The 21,874-nt window shown below is 59.7% G+C and overlaps 2 protein-coding genes across 5 annotated transcripts in view; both read left to right on the top strand.

The window, feature by feature from the left end:
* The window catches only part of Arid3b (AT-rich interaction domain 3B), a 45,989-nt gene extending 37,799 nt beyond the window's left edge, over positions 1 to 8,190 (top strand). For both annotated transcript variants that reach the window (XM_090321372.1, XM_090321373.1), the window contains exons 5-9: positions 2,624 to 2,807; positions 3,585 to 3,859; positions 3,957 to 4,211; positions 5,439 to 5,537; positions 6,212 to 8,190. In XM_090321372.1, coding sequence (XP_090177498.1) covers positions 2,624 to 2,807; positions 3,585 to 3,859; positions 3,957 to 4,211; positions 5,439 to 5,537; positions 6,212 to 6,375 — 977 coding nt within the window. In that variant the 3' untranslated portion in view covers positions 6,376 to 8,190. The remainder of the gene's footprint in view (positions 1 to 2,623; positions 2,808 to 3,584; positions 3,860 to 3,956; positions 4,212 to 5,438; positions 5,538 to 6,211) is intronic.
* A 2,982-nt stretch (positions 8,191 to 11,172) lies between these two features.
* On the top strand, positions 11,173 to 21,705 carry Clk3 (CDC like kinase 3). 3 transcript variants are annotated; one of them, XM_090321525.1, is made up of 13 exons: positions 11,173 to 11,271; positions 14,986 to 15,137; positions 15,510 to 15,726; positions 17,728 to 17,824; positions 18,094 to 18,160; positions 19,421 to 19,537; positions 19,774 to 19,940; positions 20,349 to 20,443; positions 20,520 to 20,649; positions 20,810 to 20,892; positions 20,985 to 21,064; positions 21,145 to 21,235; positions 21,428 to 21,705. In XM_090321525.1, exons 2-13 carry the CDS (start codon positions 14,986 to 14,988, stop codon positions 21,602 to 21,604), a joined length of 1,473 nt encoding a protein of 490 aa, XP_090177651.1. In that variant the 5' UTR covers positions 11,173 to 11,271; the 3' UTR covers positions 21,605 to 21,705. The 3 variants fall into 3 exon arrangements, with proteins under 3 accessions (XP_090177651.1, XP_090177654.1, XP_090177653.1); XM_090321528.1 differs by having other exon boundaries at positions 11,204 to 11,219; XM_090321527.1 differs by lacking the exon at positions 11,173 to 11,271 and adding an exon at positions 12,022 to 12,045.
* Positions 21,706 to 21,874: the final 169 nt, after the last annotated feature.

Below are 21,874 nucleotides of genomic sequence, written 5' to 3'. Positions count from 1 at the left end.
GGAGATAAGAGCCTCATGTATTTTCCCGCTCAGGCTGGCTTTGAACCACAATCTTCAGTCTAGCCTTTTGAATAGCTAGGTTTACAGGCATGGACCACCGGTGCCTGGCTTGAAGCACTCATTTGATCAGCACAGTTTTGCTAGTTTAGTTGTGGCTGTTTGGGAAGCTGGTGAGAGCCTGGCCCTGGGTGGTGGCTCAGGCCACAGAGGAGGATGCCTGTGAGAGATGAGGCGCCTCTGGGAGCTCCTCCACCTATAAAATAGAGGAGTATCCATGGAGGAGGAGCCAAGGCTGACAGAGCTTTCTGCCTCACCTTTAAGACCTATGGCCTCAGTAGGAGACATGAGAGTGGAGCAACACAGAGAAAGCTGGTTAGGACTGCAGTGAGGCCACTGAGCACATTCTGAACAGGTGACTCATTAAGCTGCCCAGGGGGAGCAGAAAGAGGTGCCTGGCTGGTATGGCCTCGCCATGCACATTTGCACTGAGATAGACTGGCATATCACCTTGTCCTGCCAGGATGCAACAGGAAGACATTGACCCAAATGAGCTCTGACATTTTACCTAGGAACTTGGGGGGGGTTGGTTTTACTTTTGAGGCAGGGTCTCCCTGTGTAGCCCAGGCTGGCCTTGAGCCCAAGGCCTTTCTGCCTGAGCTCTCCAGGTGCTAAGATTTCAGACATTCACCACAACACCCGGCTTACTTTAGGACTTTTTTCTTGGTACTGGGGTTTGAACTCAGAGTTTTACCTTTGCTTCGGGCTTGCTTGCAAGCCAATGTTCTTACTGTGTGAGCCATTTTTCCAGCCCTGTTGATAGCTGGCCATTTTGGAAACGGAGCCTAGTGAAGTTTTCTTCCTGAGCTGGCCTCTTAACTGCAGTCCACCAGATCTCGGTGGCTAGGATTTTAGAGACACCAGCACCCGCTCACTTACCAATTTTTTTAGTCAAACCTGGGTGACTTTTGTGTCCTTGACCCTCCAGATACCAGCTGGTCAAGACAGGGCTCTCTGAAGTCAGCAGGACCTCTCTTAGGAAAGAGGCCTTGGCTTTGCCACAGGAGTTGTGCTCATGTTGCTTCTTTAAAAATGTAGAGAGCCCTTTGCACCATTCTGTGGCTTGAATTACCCTGAGAAGTTGGTGAGCTCCCGTGTGAGCCCAGCCTGGGACAATGAGGCACGTTTGACGCCAGCCTGAGGTACATACATACTCAGACCCTGTCTCAAGAAAAGCCAACAACAGAAAGCCGAGGAGGTTGAGATTGAGCTGGGAGTACTGGAGAGAAACAGAAACAAGAGCTCAAGCTGGCCTAAACCCACCAGGCAGCAGAGCGGGATGGGGCGGGGAGGGGGAGGAGAGGATGGGCAGCCTGCTTACAGTAGAAAGCGTTTCCATTAAAAGGCAACAAGTCTCCAGCCCTGCCCCGGACGGTGACCCTTCCCTGCGGAATTCTCCCCTCTGACCTCCAGATCATTAATCCACAGGCTGCCAAATGACAGTCATCCATCACGCCTCCTGACGAGCCCTGCCTGCCCTCCCTCCCTGCCGTCCCCTGGTGCTCATTAGTGGGCCTTCCTGCCCGGTGCCAGGTTTCCTAATCAAGTCTCAGCTCCCCTCACTTCCCTGGGGGCTGAGGGAGGGGCGGAAGCTGCTCTGACCCTCCCTCTTAGAGGCCAGTGTGGGGGAGGGGCGAGCGATTAGTGGGGAGAGAACTGTTGAGTGGCTTTTCATTCCCCTGGAGACCTGCGTGTCCAGCAGGGCCTTTGACATGACCAGAGATGGGGGTGGGGTGGAGCCAGAAGCCATATCTCCATCTTGCAGAAAGCAGGTTGGGAGGGGTGCTTGGCAGGGCCTCTCCTTCCAGGGTGTCAGGGATCTATAGAGGACATGGCCACACGGGAGTCCAAGGTAAGTTGACATTTCATAGAGAAGTAATGTGGAATTACACTGCTGGGGAGACACAAGTCCCAGCTGGTGCTGGTGATTCACGCCCGTCATCCTCGCTCCTCAGGAGGCTGAGCTCTATGGGTCACAGTTCAACCATCCAAAACCAAAAGTAGAGCTGTGGCTCGAAATGGTAGAGCACTAACTTTGAGCTCCCGGGCCCTGAATTCAAGCCCCATGACCAACAAAAAAGAAGAAAAAGAAAAATCACACACACTTGACATCAGTGTGGGCCAGCCCCTTTTCTAGTGAAGGGTGGAAAACAGGTGTAGGAATTAGGCCCTGGTCATCCCGGAGAGAGCTGGTACAGTCTGATGGCATGTAGATTTGAGGAATGTGAGTCCAGTAGTACTTGAAGTGGATCTATGGGCACTGTTTCCAACTTATCTGAAGGTAGTAGCTGGGTGCCAGTGGCTCAGCTGTAATCCTAGCTAATCACGAGACAGATCCGAGGGTCACAGTTCAAAGCGATTGTGGGAGGAAAGCCTTATCCCCAGTTAACCACTGAAAAGCTGTAAGTGGAGCTGTGGCTCAAGTGATAGAGCACCAGCCTTAAGTGAAAAAGCTGAGGGACAGTGCCCAGATCCTAGAATCAACACACTCAAAAAAGCAAGCACATGCAGATGCCTCCTCCCTCAACCTGTCGCTCCATGGCCTTTCTCTTGGGCACATCCACAGGGACCCCCATCAACCGGATCCCCATCATGGCCAAGCAGATCCTGGACCTGTACGCACTCTACAAGCTGGTGACAGAGAAGGGCGGCCTGGTGGAGGTCATCAACAAGAAGATCTGGAGGGAGATTACCAAGGGCCTGAGCCTGCCCACCTCCATCACCAGCGCCGCCTTCACCCTCAGGACCCAGTGAGTGCCGGGGGCAGAGCTGGGACGTTGAAATACAGGCTCCACGAGGAGGGGGGCCCTCGGCTCTCCTGGGTGCCATTTCACTCAGTCCTCCAAGAGACATGTCCCCATTTCCTAAGTCACTAGCCATCACTAGTGGCTCAGGTCTGTAATCCTGGCTATTCACGAGGCTGAGATCTGAGGATCCAAGTTCAAAGCCAGCCTGGGTAGAAACGCCTACGAGACTCCTATTTCCAGTTAACTAGCAAAAATCCGGAAGTGGCTCCAGTGGTGGAGCTCTACTTTATCACCATTTGAGTCAGGAGGAAAGTGTGGAAATAGTAAAGGCAAATGTAGCACTGGAGAGCAGGGGCCAGAGGGGCATGTGTTCTTTTGGAATGTTCTAGATGTTGCTCAGCGAGGAACCGGGGAGTGAGAAGTTGGGGGCCGAGCTGAGATAGAAGAGCGAGGTTCTTAAAGGGAAGAAATTGCATCTTGGAACAGGTGTCAGACTTGGCAAAAGGCGGAGGCCAAGGCTTTCCTGTCTGACCAGCCTGGCCCAGCAGCCAGGTCAGGGAAGCACCAGGAAAACACCATGTGGCATGGGTCCTCTTTCCCTAAGGCCTCTAAAACATGTGAAGAATGTTAGCTGAGATGTTACACTGTTCCCACTGGAGCGGTGGCCGAGGGGCCTGGGGCACTGAGGACCCCAGTCAAGGGCACCATGCCCCTGGCACCTCTGACAGCAGCTCTGCACGGTGCTGTGTTGGAGCTGTTTCCTGCCTTCTTCCCCTGCAGGTACATGAAGTACCTGTACGCCTATGAATGTGAGAAGAAAGCCCTGAGCTCCCCAGCGGAGCTCCAGGCAGCCATCGACGGCAACCGGCGGGAGGGCCGGCGGCCTAGCTACAGCTCCTCCCTCTTTGGCTATTCCACCACCGCCACTGCTGCGCCCAGTACCCCTGCCCTTCTCTCACCACCCAAGATCCGTTTCCCCCTTCTGGGGCTTGGCTCCAACAGTGGCACTGGTGCCAGTAGCCCTCGGATGTCCCCAGCTACCACTCTCAGGAAAGGTGTGTTGGGGGATGGGAGGAAAACCAGTTTGCTGGGGTCTGAGATGGGGTTTCGGGCCGACTGTGTCCGCGGACTGGTCTAGCTCATCCTTCACAGGCGATGGCGTCCCGGTGACCACAGTACCTGTGCCAAATCGCCTAGCTGTGCCTGTGAGCATGACAGGACAGCAGGCCGGGGCCCGCACCGCCGCGCTGGAGCAGCTGCGGGAGCGGCTGGAGTCTGGGGAGCCGGCTGAGAAGAAGGCATCCAGGCTGTCGGAGGAGGAGCAGCGGCTCGTCCAGCAGGCCTTCCAGCGCAACTTCCTGAGCATGGCCAGGCAGCTCCCCATGAAAGTCAGGATCAACGGCAGGGGTGAGCACCAGCTCAGGGCTCCACGCTCTCTCCTGGCCTAGAAGGGCCAGGAGATGGCAGCGTGCCACCTGGAGGACTTCTAAGGGACCAGCGTTGCCTCAGGCAGGAGGGAAGGAAAAGCAGTTGTTAGAGAAGCTGTGGAGGGTAGCTGGGTGTCCCTCCACCCACCTTTGATCTGTCTAAATTACAGGGCACGGCTTGCCTGCACTGTAGCGCCTTACTGCGGCACCAGATTAATGGGAGGAAGACATGACATCCTTTCATGCTGGAGGCTCCGCAGGGGTGGGGAGATGGCAGGGCTGCCAGAGGCTCTCGGGAATAAGAAGTAGGAAATGGGCTGGATGCTGGCTACTCAGGACATCTGAGGACCAAAGTCCAGTGCCAGCCTGGGCAAAAGGCAGTGAGATTCTTACCTCCCATTGACCAGCAAAAAGCCAGAAATAGAGCTCAAGTCGTAGAGCGCCATCCTTGAGTGAGAAATAAAGGATAGTGCCTAGTCCCTGAGTTCAAGTCCCAGTACCAACACACACACTAAAATAGGAGATACGCGATTGTCAGTGTAATTGGCAGTTCTTCTTTTCTCCTCCCCTCATACAGCTTTTCTGTGCCCTTTAAACAAAATACTTTTTTTGGGGGGGGGGTCTGTGGACCAAACACAGGACATTGCACTAGCTAGGCAAGCGCTTTGTCACTGAGCTATACCCCAGCCCTTCTTTGCCATTCTTGCTCAGAGCAGACATGCTCTAGAAGATAGGAAGATGCCCACACAGCCCCTCCCTGCCCCCTCTGTGGTGAAGGGCAGGAGGAAGCAGAGGGAGAGGGGGAGTTGCCCCTTTCAGAGCAAGGTGTCCTGGTGTGTCAGGACAAAGTCTGGGGTAAGTCAGGTGAGAGTGTGCCATCTTCCCAGATGGCCCTGGGAGGCCAGATGCTGGAGACATAGCCCCCTTCCTGAAGCAGGAGGTTCTTAGAGCTGAGGCTGGGCCCAGTGTGCAGTGGCTCCGAGGACGGGAGCCTGGCCAGGCCAGCTTGCTCCCCGGCTGCTGTCCCTGCTCTGGGAGCAGTTGGGGGAGTGAGTTGGCCTTCTAGAAAAAACAAGCCTGGCTTTGCTGGCAGGCCGTATGCTCAGGAGCTGGTAACAGCAGATGCTTTCCACGTCTGGGGTGCTCAAGGTAGCACAGGAAGAACAGTAAGAGGCCTGAGCAGCCTGCTTTCTGTCTGTCCCTGTAGAAGACAGAGCGGAGGCCTCCGCTGCAGCGCTCAACCTGACCACAAGCAGCATCGGGAGCATCAACATGTCGGTGGACATCGACGGAACCACCTATGCAGGTAGGCCAGGGAAGCCAGGAGGGCAATTAGCCACGCCAGATGGGCACGGCAGCATGGCATGGCCCCCTGCATCTGCAGGCTCTGTTTCCAGAACCTAGGGCCTTGTGGGAGTGTTTGGCTTAAGATACTTGGAGGTGGGCTTGGGTCTGGCAGAGGGCTAGATCTCTGTATCCTCTTGTCTTCTACCACGAAAGGGAAGATGATGGAGAGGGTTAGGGGTTCAAGGCTCCCTACAACCCTAAAGAGAGGTGAGTTAGGTCCCTATAATTCTAGCTATACAGGAGGCTAAGATCTGAGGATCATGGTTCAAAGCCAAGCCAGGGAGGAAAGTCCATAAAACTATCACCAACTAGCCCACCCCCCCCAAAAAAAAGCCAAACATGGAGTTATGGCTTGTGGTGAAACACCAGCTTTGGGCAAAAAAGCTAAGGAAGAGTACTCAGGCTGTGAGTTCAAATCCCAGGACTAGCACAAAAAGAGTGTGCCAGAGAGAGAGCCTCCCCCTCCTGCCTTAACCCTGTCCAGCCCAGGAGGCCTCCCAGCATGCTAACACCCATGCACTCCTGGTGTTCCAGACTTCCAGGGCCCTGCCTGGCACTGGAGTCAGTGTCAGGTGCCCAGCCTTAGACCTGGGCCTTGTTGAAAGGAACTGCACCTGTTCCCTCCCCCTCCAGGTGTGCTGTTTGCCCAGAAACCTGTGGTGCACCTCATCGCAGGCTCGGCTCCCCAGAGCGTGGGCAGTGGTGCCAACAGCAGCAGCAACTCCCACTGCTCTCCAAGTCCTACCTCATCCAGGGGCACCCCCAGTGCAGAGCCCTCCACCAGCTGGTCCCTTTGACGGGCGGCACCCAGCGCCAACTCCTCTCCTGCTTAGAGTGGAGAAAGCTGATGCACAGAATTTACCTCATCTCATGGAGCCACTCCAGAGTCTGGACTTGTCCAGGCTCCATTCAGGTCCTGCTGTACTCTGGGGGCAGGGAGGGGCTGAAGGGGCGGGGCAGAGCAGCGTTGTCCAATCAGGGGTAGCCCTGGGGACTAGGCGGGGTCTGGGTGTCCGGCTTCCTCCAGGGCTCTCTGGCCACCTCCCTCCCCAGGGCAGTGTATTGACAATCTGTAAGCCGTCGCAGGGCTGGATGCCCTCTTATTTCCCTTCCTCCTTAATTTATTTCCCTCTTGCACCTCCTGCCCTGACCCCACACGTACTGGTGTCTGCCTCTTCCTAGTCCCACAACTCACAAATCCCGAGTGGGGCTGCTAAGAGAGCCAAGAGCCTGCCTCCGTGGCTGGTCTGCTGAGCCTGGGATGGTGCCCTCCGAGCCTTTCTTGCCTACTGTTTGATTTCTGGGGTGTGGGCCCCTCCTAGCCAATTCTTGAATCAGCACTCGAGGGCAGGTTCCAGTTCAGGGTCCTGTTCTGACTCCCCCACACCTCAGGTCCTCCCCTGCTGGCGTTGGCCAGCTCTCCCCAGAAAGCTGCTTCTTCCTGGCCCAACCTCCCGGGGCCTCCCAGCCCCCAGCCCCGCCCAAGTCAGGCTCACTGAAATACCTCAGATTTGTAATTGCTGATGCATGATCCTTCAGGAAGTATTTGCATCTCTGAAAACGTTTTTTATAAGTGTTTTTTCTGACTTTTTTTTTTAAATTGTTATTATTGCTGTTGTTGTAGCACCAAAGAATTAAGAGCAGCTCGCCCGCTGGGTGGGGTTGACAGCCAGCCTGTCACGCCCAGGCCAGCGTATGGGGCCACTCAGGGAACGATGGGGTGGGAGGGCAGGATGGAGAGGCCCCCAGTTTACTGGTGGCTCCTGCCGTCCCTAATCCCACTGCCAGGGTGAGCAGGGAGCTCCCCTCCCCAGCGCTCCCACCTCAGGACACTGGAGGGCCTGCATCTGCCAGAGGCCACACTGCCCAGGATGAGATGTTGACCTAGCTGTCCTGTGTGGCCAAGAAATGGTGATGCTTAACCAGTCTCAGCCTGCACCATCCTGTAGACCACTCCCCACTGTGACTCCTGGTGGCAGTGGCAGAACGCTGGCCCAGTCCATTTAGCCTCAGGTGGGACAAAGAAGGGAAAGGGAAAACTTGTGCACAGACATACCTCAGCTCTAGGAGCAACACATCTGCCAGCTGCCTCCTCCCTCCCTGCCCGTCTCTGCTGGGGCATCTGCCGCTCTATCTCTGCCACCGCACTCAAATACACACACACATACACACACACACACACACACATTCACACTCCCACACACTCCCAGCCCATCCACCTCTTGGGGCCTGGAAGCCTTACCTGCCAGGCATGGGCAGGAGAGGGCAGGGAAGTTGCAAGGAGCCCAGGGGACTGCCCCAGGCCTGCCTGCATCTCAGCCGTTCCACCAGTGTCTTTCTTAGGGGTTGTCATGAAGGATGGTCTCTTCCCACTCAGAGGACACAGGATGGTATGCTGGATGCTCCTCTCACCCTCACCCTCTCCCCGGGCAGCGTGCCCACCGCTCCTGCTCAGTACCCCTCGCTGCCCTCCAGGTCAGCAGTGGACAGCTGGCCAGGGCCGCGTGGTCCCTCCTCCCTTCCCATCTTGTTTGTATTCTAACCAGGAAAAATGTGATAGCACACGGTAGCCTAGACCGAGAATGAATAAATACCTCAGACATCCCCTTGCAGCAAGTGTCTGTATATGTTGTGATTTTCTATCTTACATGTTCTCGAATGTTTATATTCCAATAAACCTCTACCTCTTCACACGAGCAGGCCTCTCGATTGCTTTGAGTGACTTCCATAGGCCAAGCCCTCCAGAGTGGACAGGGCCCTTGGGAACTGCTCCTGCACGTCTCCTGGCCCTACCTGGTCACCAGACTGACTCCTCATGGGGTCGCTGCCATGTTGGGCAGGCCAGGGGCCAGGAAAGTGCTCCCGCTTCGCTTAGCAAACCTGAGCTGAGCTCCCACTGGGACAAACAGTAGGGGAAAAGACATGGAGTCCAGATGCAGATGCCACCTCTTGGATATGAGGTAGAACCAGGACTGATTTCCTCAAGGGCAGCCTGGGTCAGGAGCTGTGTTGGGTGTGGACTGCTAGGATGTGCCCAGTGGAGCTCAAACAGATCCAGAATGCTGCCCACTCTTGAGGCACAACCTAAAGATGCATGTGGGGCTGAGGCCTGCATGGGCTGCAGGTAGGCTACAGAGGACCCCTCCCCCCCAAAGGAGAGTGACATGGGCACCTTGAGCCCCTCCTCACTCATCTTCAAAACCTTTTTGGAAAAGCCAGGTGCCATGGGCTTGTGCCTGTACTCTTGGCTGCTGAGGAGGCCGGGGGTCTAAGGTTTACAGTTCCAAGACTTATTTCCAGTTAACCGCCAAGAAACCAGAAGTAGAGGTACAGCTTCCGTGACAGACTGCCAGCCATGAGCTAGAAGTTTCATTTCTAGGGTGCATCCCCTCCCAGCTCCCAGCTGTCCCCAGTGCCCTGCTCCGGACTCCAGGTCTCCCAGCTATGAACCTCAGATGCCAACCTCCATGGGCTCCCAGCCACTGACTTTTCGACTCCCCAAGGACCTGTGTGGCACCATCCTTCATTGTTCCCAGGACACTCCAAGGGCAGATGCAGCCTCTAGATGGTCCCTTATCTCCTTGTTTTCCTTGCATGGGGTCCCCTGCGCGTCAGGCTGGGTGCACACACCCTTGGTGGGCAGGGCTGTCTGCAGCCTTTGATAAAGCTAGGGGCCCAGCTGACTACACCAGAGTCTGGGCCTTGGCTTGAATATGGGGACGGGGCCTGCAGTGTGTGTGGGGGGGGGAGGGTCTATTACTGCAGGCTCCCATTGGGCAAATCTTCACCACTGTCCCCCAGCTGGCCTGAGACGCTGCCTCACCTAAGAATGCTTTGTGGCATGTCAGTAAGGGCCTGGACAGTTTCTCCAGGCCAGGCCTGAGACACTGGGTCATTAAACACTTGAATACTGGTTGGGCGCTAGTGGCTCCTGCCTGTCATCCTAGCTATTCAGGAGGCTGAGGTTCTAGGCCAGCCCTGGGCAGGAAAGTCTGTGAGACTCATCTCCAATAAATGGGTCAGGAAAAGTCAGCCCATGGGGGCAGGACTAAGATGGTATGGGGAGCCTGGAGGGGTGATCAGGAACCCAGTAAAGGAGTGGAGGAAGGGGGGATTGGGGGAGGGGGTCATGTGGATGTGGGGCAGGCTTCTCCTTAAGGTCTTTGTATCACTTGCAGACTTCAGCTGCATTGACTGGGTGAGCAACAGGGATTGGTTGGGGACCAGGGCCTGGGAGAAGGGGGTGACAGTAGGTATAGAACAAGTCTCCTGGGATAGCCCAGTGGGACCCCTCAGCCCTGGAGGATTGAAGTGGAATTGGAAAGTTACCCCAACTTTATCTAGATCCATTCCTAAGGGCCTGGCAGGTGTGTTTGTCTGGAAAGGAGACAACGGGAGATGAGGCCAGAAGGTCCCGGGCAGGGGTGGAGACGGAAGGGCTGGCAAGGGTGCCTCAACCTCAGGTGAAGGCTGTTTATGTGTGCCAGTCCTAGGCTGCCATGGCGGAGCTTTTGTGCTTGCCGCTGGAGCTCTCATCACTTGAGGCCCAGGGCCACTTCCAGCTTTTATTTATGTTGGGTGGTTCATTAGAGATGAGGAAGTCTCAGCCTTTTCTTCCAGGGCTGGTTCCAGAGTAGGGAGGATGACAGGTGGGCGCCCTCCATGGGGGGAAGGTTCTCCCCGCCCCCCTGAGCCCGGTGCCAGGACCCGATCCGGAGCTTCAGGTGCGTCCGCAGATGCGCGTGGGTTCCCCCGCAGCCGTGGGAATGTGGGCCGGGCCCCACGGGGCGAGGGGAAGAGACAGCACCCCCTCTGACTCTGAGAGGCCCGGGGGCGCTGGGGGGCTGGGGTGGGAGGAGGGGCACTGTGGTCTGGTCACAGGCCTGGGGGGGGAGGCACTGGCGGGACCCCACCAAGCCGGGTCAAGGCCGGGGCTGCGGGAGTCCCCGCCCCACACGCTACGGGGCGTGGGGTAATTAGAGTCCGCGGGGGAAGCTGCTGACGCGGGGTGCAGGGCGTCGTGACCCCGACCTCACGGGACCTCCCAGAAGCGGGGCGCCCCTCCCACTCCTCCCGGGCCTCGCAGAGTCGGGGCGCCCCCTCCCCGGTCCTCCAGGGGTCCCGCAGAGGCGGGGCGCCCCCTCCCCGGTCCTCCCGGGCCCCGCAGAGGCGGGGCGCCCCCTCCCCGGTCCTCCCGGGCCCCCAGTCCTCCCGGCCTCCCCAGTCCTCCCAGGGGTCCCGCAGAGGCGGGGCGCCCCCTCCCCAGTCCTCCCGACGGCCTCGGGTCTCTCGCGGCTGTCGCCCGCAGCCTCGGCCCGGGCCCGGCGGTGAGGCTACAATGCCGGGGCTCCTCGGGACGCGCGCGCGAGCTGCGCTGGATCCAGGTGGCCGAGCCCCGCGGCCTCCGGCGCCCCGCGGCGGGGGACGTGGCGCGGTCCGGCCGCCGGGCCCGGCGGGCGCTGCGCGGGTCCCCCGGAGCCTTCGAGTCGCGGGCTAGAGCGGCCGGGCCTCGGGGCCCCGAGCGCTGGGGCCGGCGGCGTACGTCACGTGAGGGGCGGGGCCGCCGCGGGCGGAGGCCGGAAGCGGAAGCGGCGCTCGGAGCGGGGAGCGGGGCCTAGCCGCAGCCGGAGCCTGGGCGACGGTGAGTGAGGCCGGGGACCCGCGGCGGCGGCGGCGGCGCGGCGGCGGCTGGGGTGAGTTGACGGCGCGGACCGGCGGGCGCGGGGGCCCCGGCGTCGCACTGGCTCCCGGGTTACCCCGTTTCTTTCACTTCTTGGCCCAGGCCGCGGCCCCGACCTCTCACCCCTGACCCGCCGCTTGTCTCCCCGAGGGCGGTGGCTGCAGCCCCCCGGCCCGGGTCCCGCCCGCGGGGTCGGAGGCGGAGCCCGCGCGGCTCCTGAGGCGGCGGCGGCGGCGGGGATCGGCGTGGGGCTGGCGGGCGGGGTGGGACGGGGCCGGGGACCGGGGCGGGCCGGACAGCCGGAAAGGCGTCCCCGGGCCCGGCTTCCTCGGGCCCGGCCCGCGCTCCGGCCCCGCGTGCCGCCTGGAGTTCGGTTCCAGCCCGGGCCGGCCTCTGCCCGCCGGGTCCGCCCTGGGCGCCGCCGGCGGCGGTTACGGGAAGCGGGGGTCTCCGGGGCCCGTGGGGCCGCCGGGGGCGGACGGGGGAGGCGACGCCGGCGAGGGCCGCCGGCCCCCTCGGGGGTCTCTGTTTCGCGGATGGAGCCACCCGGGCCCGGGGCCCCAGCCAGGCCCGACCCCCCGCGCCGGCTCCCGGGCTGCCCCGCGATGTGGCGGGGCGTCTCGGCTCGGTAGTGCCGGGGACCCCGACGTGGAGCCGGGGTGGGCAGCGCCAGAGCCGAGCCCCCGTCGAGGCGGCGGCGGCGGCCGGCCGCTCCCTCCTCGGTGCCCTTGAGAAGGAGGAGCGCCTGGCCCGGCGGCGGCGGCGGCGGCGGCCTGCGAGGTGGCAGGTCTGCGGTGGCAGCGGTTGGGGCTCTGCTAGCCAAAAATAACCGTGGGGCGCTGGGGTGGCAGGAATCCGGGAGGGCAGCCGCTGACCTGGCTGGCTGCTGGCTCGGGTTGTCAGCCCAGTTCTGTAGCCAGAAACAGCAGAGAAGAGGCCGGCTGGGCCGGTCGGTGCTCAGAGCTGGCATCCTTGGCTTGCTTGCTCGCTCTTCACATTATCTTTTCTTTTTTTCTTTCAGAGTGTGTGTGTGTGTGTGTGTGTGCCCATACCGGGTCTTGAACTCAGCACCTTGGTGCTGTCCTGAGCTCCCACCGCCCCCCACCCCCACCCCCAAGGCTGGCACTCTACCACTTCCAGCTTCTTGTTGGTTAGAGATAAGTCTCATGGACTTCTCTTTACCAGTCTGGTTTTTGGACCATGCTCTTAGAATCTCAGCCTCCTGGGTAGCTCAGGTAACAGGTGTGAGCCTAGGGTGGCAGGTGCCTTTTCCTCCTTCGTGCGGAGTAGACTCACAGAAGCAGACTTGTGACCCTCAGTTTTAAGCTATCGATTGGGGGTCTCAGGCAACCAGAAACAATTTGTGAGACATACAGAGAACCCTTCAGCCCTGGCTAGTAGGAGTTCCCATAGTCTATCCTCCTGGCACAACTTCTAGGGCAGTGACACTAATTGCTGTGTGGGAGGGGGTTGTGAGGACACTTGATGGGTTTTATTCTGAACATCATCTCTTTTTGCCTGGCTGGTTTTCCAGGCCTGGGAACCAGGTAACTAGAGTGATTTGCATAAAAACCAGTGGCAGCACCAGAACTGGGTCCAGAGTTTGCTACCTTTAATACCCTATGTTGGCCTACACCTGTGCTAAATATAGCTTAAGCAGACAGACATGTCTAACTCTCACAGAACTGTAGAAAAGATTCTTGTTTCCTCTTTGCAAGGGGTTATGTTGAAGAGGAGAGTAGTTAACTAATTTGTCCAGAGACAAACAGATGTAAGTGGCATCACCACTACTCAAATTGAAACCTGACTCTGAACTGTCTTTGCACTGAAGTAAACATGTGGACATAAGAATCTAGGTCCTTGGTGGGGGGGGGGGGGGAATCTTTGTCCTGGCATGGACTAGACAGTGCCTTCCAGACCTGGTGCTTTGTTTACACAGGGAGGAGGGGCAGGACCACACTGGGATGTGAGAAGGCGTGTACCCTGGCCAGGAGGATGTCTTTTGAGCCAATTAGTGAGTGGTGGTGAGGCACAGCTTTCAGGCCATAGCGTGGGCACCTGAGCCAGGGTAATTGCAGGAAAGCAGTGAAACATTAGTCAGCTGATCATCAAAACAAACTGAAGGTCCAGGGGTTTGGCCTTGTGATAGAGTGCTTGCCTAGCATGCACAAAGACCCGGTTCAATTCCTTGGTACCACATACATAGAAAAGTCTGAAAGTGGTACTGTGGGCTCAAGGTGCAGGGTTCTAGTTTTGAGGGAAAAAAACCCACAGACAGTGTTCGGACCCTGAGCTCAAGCCCTAGGACTGGTAAAAAAAATTTTTTTTTGTTTTTTTACTTAGTGTTTATCTCCAAGGACTGCTGGCAAGGAGACTTCCTAGGTGGGGTGCTTCTGGTGAGAGATGAGGGAGCGCTTGTCCTGGGACCCTGGGGACACTTCCCAGGGTGTGGGCAGCTCAGCCACCTGAGCCTGCTCTTCCTGGGGGTCACCTCCTTCTACTGTGCTGGACTGTACTGATCTGAGGGGACAGTCTTAGTGGATTTGTCTAAAATGTGCTTGGTCAGGCAAGCCGAGGACTGCCCGTGACTGGAGGTTGTCTCTGAACAAGTGAAGATGTGGAGAGTCTGGCTGTGGTCTCTGGCCTCGCCATCAATGGAGTTACTGTCAGGGGGTCTGATGGGGAGGAAGAGGGAACAGGCTCTATCATCTTCATTTTTGCTGTTTTCCTTCCATCCTAGAGCTTGAACTCAGGGCCTTGGTGCTATCCCTGAGCTTTTTCACTCAAAGCTAGCACTCTATCACTTAAGCCACAGATCCACCTCCAGCTTTTTGGTGGTTTGTTGGAGAAATTGTTGGAGAAAAAGAGTCTCAAAAGACTTTTCCTGTCCAGGCTGGCTTCGAACACAGTCCTCAGATCTCAGCCTCCTGAGTAGGTAGTAGGATGACAGGTGTGAGCCGGTGGCACCTGGCTGGCTTTCACATCTCACAGTAGATGGCTAATCCAGCCAGGCAGTCTCCTGTGGTGACCTCAGTCACCGCTGGACAGGGCTAGTGAGGGACCTTTTGTGCTGCCACCCTGTGCAGACAGCTCTGCAAGTCACTGACCTGAGATGGGTCCTGGAAGGGGCTGCAGAAGGCAGCTGGAGGAGGGGCGGTGGTGCTGTGCTGGAGAAAGCACTTAAGATGGCCTGAGATGTGCCAGAGGCAAGGCACTTGGATACCCTGAGGATGCTGGCGTCCTCCCGCTGGGCCCCTGGAGCCAGGGAGTGTGGGTCAGGTCCTGGACACCTCTCCCCACGGGCCGGCCTTCCCACGTCTGCTGCCTTCTTCTCCTGAGTGGGCCCAGTTCAAGGCTTTGCCAGGCAATGCACCAGAAGGAACGAAGCAGGAGGCCCCCCTTTGCTCTGTCCTTGGCCTCCCTTTGTCAGGGCTCAACCCACCCTGCATTCCTACCTTGACCCCAGAGCCTGAACCCCCCAGGTCCCCATGTGCCCGCCCATGCTCATGTTGGGGAAGCAGCTGTTTGTTCACTAGAGGAAGGGGGTTACCATTGTCTGCTGCGGGGCCAGTGTGACCTCAGAGTTCTTCTACACTTCACAAACCCCAGGGAGGGGCCACCCCCAAACAGAACAATGGGCCTCTTCTCTGGGGGGCGCGGCTACCCCCGGGCAGCCCTGTGGCAGAGAGCCGGCGGTGTTGAGTGGAGCTGTCTCTTCGTGTTCTAGATGCATCACTGTAAGCGATACCGGTCCCCGGAGCCAGACCCCTACCTGAGCTACCGCTGGAAGAGGCGACGGTCCTACAGCCGGGAGCACGAGGGCCGCCTGCGGTACCCATCCCGACGGGAGCCCCCGCCTCGGAGGTCCAGGTCCAGAAGGTGAGTGGGCGCCTCTCCCTGCCCCCTGCCCCCACCCCGTGCCTCTCTTTCCCTTCTGGGGGGCAGCATTTTCTGGGCCAGGGAGAAATAGAAAGCTAGTCTCCACTTGGAAAGATGGGTAGGTCCCTGAACTAGTCTTGGGCCCCGGGCCAAAATTCCAGCTGCAGCTGGCACCCCGGAGGCCCTGCAGTGCCGAGCCTCTCGGCAGTGGAGGGGTTCTGTGCCCAGGCCAGGCTCTGGGAGGCAGGTGTGCCTTTGCATCTTCCTGCCCCCGCTGCCAGATGCTTCTGGTCCAGCCGGCTCTCCCCAGGGCCACTTGTCCCTGGGACCAGGCTGGTCCCCCTGACCAGTATCTGGTCTTCCTCTTGGCAGCCATGACCGCCTGCCCTACCAGAGGAGATACCGGGAGCACCGGGACAGCACCACATACCGGTGTGAGGATCGGACCCCGTCCATCGGGGAGGACTGCTACGGGACTTCCCGGTCTCGGCACCGGCGGCGGTCGCGGGAGAGGGCCCCGTACCGGACTCGCAAGCACGCGCACCACTGCCACAAACGGCGCACCAGGTCTTGTAGCAGCGCCTCCTCGGTGAGTGGCAGCCAGAGTGTGCCAGCTCGGGCCCAAAGGCCTCACCTCTTTCTGTGATCTCAGGTTGGCTGGTCCGGGTGAGTGTGCCGGCCCTGCCCACACTGTGTGCGTGCGCATGCACGTGCGCGTGCGCGCCGTCCCAGCTTCTGGTCCTTCCTGTGCCTGTGGCAGGCTCGGGGGCTTTGGCGCCGGCGCTGGCTGGTCCCCAGCCTGTCTACGTCTAACACTTGCTCCAGACATGGGCCACGCGGCCGGGAAGGCCCTTCTGTGCTCCTGAGGATTTGGCCGTGTGGCCTGGTCTGTCCAGATGAGGTCACCTCACATCCACACGTAGCTGAGAGCTTCCAGTGTGGACTGGGCCCTCACCCCTCCCTAGAGACCATGGGTGGGTGCCATCGACCTGCCAGTCATCTTAGGTTCCTTTTCTTTTAAAAACTCATTTCTTCTCCTTTTGCATTGCCTGGGGATCCAACCCAGAGCCTTATGTACACTATCTGAACTGAATCCCCAAGACAATATCTTGTTATATAGCCCAGATTGGCCTAGAACTCATGATCTTCCTGCTTCAGCTTCCTGAGTGCCAAGTACCACCACCGGATTTCCCACCCACCTCTCCCTTCCCTTGTTTTTGGTATGGGGTTTCACTGTATTGTCCAGAGTGGTCTTGAACTCCTGGATTCATCCTTCCAAGTGTCAGGGACTATAGATGTGTGCCACCATTGCCCGGTCAGTCAGCTCGGGCCAGAGTTTCTCTTGTGACCTCAGCTTTGCTTCTTTGTGGAAGGGGACAGCTGCCTGTGTGCAGGGTCACCAGAAGACGTGGCACAAGGGGCCTCGTCCTGTGGCGAGCCATGGGTGAAGCCAGGCCTGGCCAGTGTTGTAGAGAGCCCCAGAGCCCGCTCTGCCCTTGGCCCCCAGGGCAGAAGTGGGGCTGTTTCTAAGGTTAGGTGCTGTGTTCTCTTCTCCGGTCTTGGCTTGCTCGGCCGTGGAGGGAGCGGGGAGGCCTCCCTCTGCCCAGCGCTGTTCTTGACTCCTTTGGCCTTGGGTAGCAGGTTGACTCGGCATGGTGACTCCAGCATGGTGACTCCAGCGAGGCCTGTGGCTCAGCAGTGCCATGCTTGGCCACAGGGTGGCAGTGCAAGTCTGTGGCTCTGAAGCTTCTCTTTGTGGTGCCCTCTGTCGTCGTAGGATGGGCCCGGCCTGTGAGCGGCATGGGCGAGTGCTGGCCCAGGGCCTGTGTGGGCCATGGTGGTGGGCCATGGTGGTAGGAGACCTGGAAAGATCCTGGCCAGGCCGGCGTCCTGCAAGACGGGTGGCAGGCGCCCACTGCTGCATGGCCTGCTGTTTGTGGAAGTCGGTAGAAATGTGGCCGAGGATGCCATCTGGGGCAGGTGGCAGCTTGGCAGCTGTCGGGCGAGTGCCCGTCCGTGTGGGTGAGCAGAAGCCGGTCGGGCCAGGCTGCTGCCGAGCCCAGGAGGCGCGGCGACCGCTCCACACTGTGGGCCCAGGCGCTCGGCCCGGCGAGCCAGATGCCTTCTTGCGCCGTTTCTTCTTTCTGGCTGTGTCTTCAGTGCTGGCCCGGGGTGCCAGGAGAAGGCCTGGGGCGGGGACACGAGGGAGAGCGCAGAGGAGAGAGCAGAGCAGAGAGGCAGGGCGCGGCTGTTCCGAGGACCTGGCCCCTCGGCAGCGGAGGCCGGACATCTTTCTGAGCACTTGCGACGTTCCTCTTACAGCTAATGTCCGAGTTTTCTTTACATACCTGTAGCTGTTTTTACTTTTCTGTTTTGAAGTCAGTTTGTGTCTTGACGTGTCCCTTGCAATATCCCTATCGTTATATATGCTGTGTGCCTTATGAAATGCTGGGATCTGGAAAATCCAACCAACCAACCCACCGGCTCCTCACCGTCTCCACCTCTGCCTTTGACTGACACCTCACTCTGTCAATCGGAACCGCCCACCATGCGATTGGTCGGATGGCGTTTCGGGGGGCGGTGCATGCAGAGAAGCCAACAGAGCAGTAAGCGCAGCAGCCGGAGTGTGGAAGATGACAAGGAGGGCCACCTGGTGTGCCGGATCGGCGATTGGCTCCAAGAGCGATGTACAGCCACCTTTCGTAAACTTTACCTCTACTTCCTACCCCCCGTTAGACGAAACCGCGCCTGCGTGGAGGGGCCTAGTGCGCGTGGGGCCCTAGCGGGGCCACCCGTAATTGCCTGAATGGCTCAGGCGCTAGCAACTGCTGTTTAAGAGTGTAGCAGGGAGAGAGAAACCTTAATTTGTGTTTGAGAATTTGAATGCTGTGGACTTGCAGGAGCCGCCAGCCTCCTGCCCTGCGGCCTCTCACACCCAGCCTCTTCTCTCTTGCAGATGAGATCGTGGGGAACCTGGGCGAAGGCACCTTTGGCAAGGTGGTGGAGTGCCTGGACCATGCCAGGTGAGCGGTTGTTCTAGGAAGAGCCGATGGGAGGCGTGGAGATGGCTGCGGGAGCTCTCCTCTGAGCCGTGCTGTCGTGGCGCCCGTGTTCTGACCTGTGAGGGCTGGGCCTTGAGTTCTCAGATACAGCAGGCTCCGCACCTCCCCACCCTCCACAGCTCCCCCACCTCCTCTCCGTGGCTGGGCAGAGTTGGGCATGCTGCTGGAGCCTGTCCAAGGCTGTGTGGGTCCCTGCAGAGGAACTTAGGCCTCCTCACGGCCACCTTCCAGACCCAGGGCTTGAGCTGTCTGGATGTCCCTGAGCTTTTTTGCCCAAGGCTGGTGTTCTACCTCTTGAGCTACAGCTCCACTTCCATCTTTGTCGTTAATTGGAGACTGGCTTAAAGCCAGCCCCAATTCTCCCATGGCAGCCTTCGGAGTAGCTAGGATGGCAGGCGCGAGCCACTGGCGCCTGGCTTCTAAGTGTGCAGATGAGAGGGTGTGCCGGCCCCCCTGTGGCTCTAGGCTGTAGCTCCCCATACCAGGCCCCATTGTGCCCTTGCCTGGCCTCGCCCTTTGGAGGCTGTGACTCAGTGGCAGAGCTGGCCGCCCGTGTGGCTGGCGCGCTGTGCCGATGAGCTACTCAGAAAGGGGGTTTGGACCTACACAACACTGAAAAGCTTCCTTCTCCTGGCTCCTGCCTGAGCCCCTCAAGCCCAGAGTGGCCCAACAGGCAGGGGGGCTGGGGGACTGTACCCACTACCTGGGCCCCAAGAGCAGCCACCCTGTCCCGGCCAAGGTCCCGGAGCCGCTCCTGGGCAGGACACGGGGTCAGCAAGGTGGGGGACAGGAGCCTGAGGCCCTTGTCAGGAGAAGGGTGGAGTGAAGGCTGCTCTGAGGTCCATACCCTGAGAATTGGGTGGAGGAGGGGTATCCCACGCCTCAGGATGGGCAGGGGTGGTGCCATCCCGCAGGCCCCGGTTGGCCTCAGAGCACACACTACCGGCAGGCCTTTTTCAATTCTGCGTGCGAGGTGCTGGGGTGGGGTGCAAAACTACTGGACCCTGCTATATACGTGCTGTGGCTGTGGGGACTTGGCCTGGCCCTTGTCCCAGAGGCCACGGCTGCAGTGCCGGGCATTGTGCGGGTGTTGTGTAGGGTGTGTCCTCTGCCCTGGATTTGCAAACAGCCAATCACACCGAAGGCCAAAGCCTGTGTTGCCGGTTTTGGGGGGCTGCCCGTAGGTGGGCAGGACTTTGACGGCGCTCCCTCCTGCCCTAGAGGGAAGTCCCAGGTGGCCCTGAAGATCATCCGGAACGTGGGCAAGTACCGCGAGGCCGCGCGGCTGGAGATCAACGTGCTCAAGAAGATCAAGGAGAAGGACAAGGAGAACAAGTTGTGAGTGTGGCCTCGGCCCAGGAGGCTGGCGGAGGAGCTCCGCACCCCACGCCTGGCCACGCCCGCGCCGTCCTGCACGCGGCCTAGGGGTCCTTGCTGGGTTCTCCACGCCGCTGGGCGGCGGCCAGGTGTCCGCACGTGAGCCCTCAGTGGACACTGGCTCTCTTCAGAGCCCACGCGGGGGACGGCAGCTGGGGAGCCCCCACACAGAGCCTGAGTCCCCCGTGCTCTCCTAGCCTGTGCGTCCTCATGTCAGACTGGTTCAACTTCCACGGCCACATGTGCATCGCCTTCGAGCTCCTGGGCAAGAACACCTTCGAGTTCCTGAAGGAGAACAACTTCCAGCCCTACCCCCTGCCCCACGTACGCCACATGGCCTACCAGCTGTGCCACGCCCTGCGCTGTGAGTGCCCCGGGGCCTCCTGGGAACTTAAACTGGCCCGGCCACCCATCCTGCCTCATCTTCCCCAAGGGAAGAGGTAGAAGGTGTCTGCACACCTCTGGCCTGCCCGCCAGCCTGAGCCCATCTGGTGGGGTTAGCACAGTACACAGGCCGTGGAGGGGTGTTCTCCATAGGTGAACCAAACAGGTACCTAGCATGGAGGGCAGCGGAGGGCATGTGGGCCTGAGCCCAGTCCTACCAGGCCAAGGAGGCCAAATGGCACCACAGCCACCTCCCCCCCGTGGGCATGGGCTGCTCCTCCGACTCTGGGCAGGCGGCGATCCCTTTACCACAGGCCCTGCGGGTACAGGACTGGGCGGTAGACCCCGTGGGAGGCCCGGCCTCAGCGCCCCACTCACACCCCCACAGTCCTGCACGAGAACCAGCTGACGCACACGGACCTGAAGCCGGAGAACATCCTGTTCGTGAACTCAGAGTTTGAAACGCTCTACAACGAGCACAAGGTGCGGGCCGGGCGGCAGTGGCGCGTGGTGGCTGGGGCTGGGCGGGGTGGCGTGGACTGATCAGCTGCCACCACAGAGCTGCGAGGAGAAGTCTGTGAAGAACACCAGCATTCGCGTGGCCGACTTTGGCAGTGCCACCTTTGACCATGAGCACCACACCACCATTGTCGCCACCCGCCACTACCGGCCACCAGAGGTGATCCTTGGTGAGTGACGGGATGGCGTCTGCCGCCCACGCCGGGTGGGCAGCACCGCGCCCCCCGGCACAGGAGGCTGCCCTGCCCTTGCGGTTGGGTCGCCTCAGCAGAGCCCTGCCAGCCACGTCACACCCGGGCCCCGCTAGCCACGCCCCGTGTCCACTTGCAGAGCTGGGGTGGTCGCAGCCCTGTGACGTGTGGAGCATCGGCTGCATCCTCTTCGAGTACTACCGAGGCTTCACGCTCTTCCAGGTGCGTCACCAGCAGCGGTGCTGAGGGGAGGCCGGGCAACTGCCGGGCAGACTCCCAGCCCCCCTCACCCCTGCGTGCTGTCCCCACTGCAGACCCATGAGAACCGTGAGCACTTGGTGATGATGGAGAAGATCCTGGGGCCCATCCCCTCCCACATGATCCACCGCACCAGGTACCTGGGCTGCAGGGAGGGGGGACCCCGCGGGGCTCCTGCCTGGGCCTTGCCCTCACCTGCACCGTGCCCACTGGCAGAAAGCAGAAGTACTTCTACAAGGGCGGCCTGGTGTGGGATGAGGACAGCTCAGACGGGCGCTATGTGAAGGAGAACTGTAAGCCGCTCAAGGTCAGTGTGGACTCTGCGCCCCTCCCCCAGGGGCTGCAGCTGTGGTGGGGGCACTGGAAGAGCCCTCCCTCCCAAAGGAACCGGGCAGGCCTCGAGGGAGGCCTGGTCCCCGCACTTGCTTGCACGGGGACTCACGGGGCCGGTGGGAAGCATCTGCCACCCGCAGGCTGAAGCATCACCTTGTGTCTGCAGAGCTACATGCTGCAGGACTCCCCAGAACACGTGCTGCTGTTTGACCTCATGCGGCGCATGCTCGAGTTTGACCCTGCCCAGCGGATCACCCTGGCGGAGGCCCTCCTGCACCCCTTCTTCGCTGGCCTGACCCCCGAAGAGCGGTCCTTACACAGCAGCCGCAACCCCAGCAGATGACAGGCACGGCGGGTGCTGACATGAGCGGGACTGCAGCCTTCCTCCAGCCTCCCCCTTGGCCTTGGGCCGGCACAGCAGTGGACAGTGGACACCGTGGGACAGCACGGGGCGAGGCAGCCCACGGAGGGCGGGGCCAGCTGCCAGAAAGCACAGATTTGACCCCAGCTATTTATATGTTGTAAAGTTATAATAAAGTGTTTCTTACTGTTTGTAACCCTGGCACCGCGTGTCCATCTCCAGGCTCACCCCTCCCCTCCCCAAGAAAGACGC

The sequence above is a fragment of the Megascapheus bottae genome, chromosome 30 (assembly GCF_031878675.1).
Source record: "Megascapheus bottae isolate mThoBot1 chromosome 30, mThoBot2.hap1, whole genome shotgun sequence".
Lineage (NCBI taxonomy): Eukaryota > Metazoa > Chordata > Mammalia > Rodentia > Geomyidae > Megascapheus > Megascapheus bottae.
The sequence above is the reverse complement of the archived record's forward strand: the minus strand, read 5'-3'. Positions and strand labels throughout refer to the sequence as shown.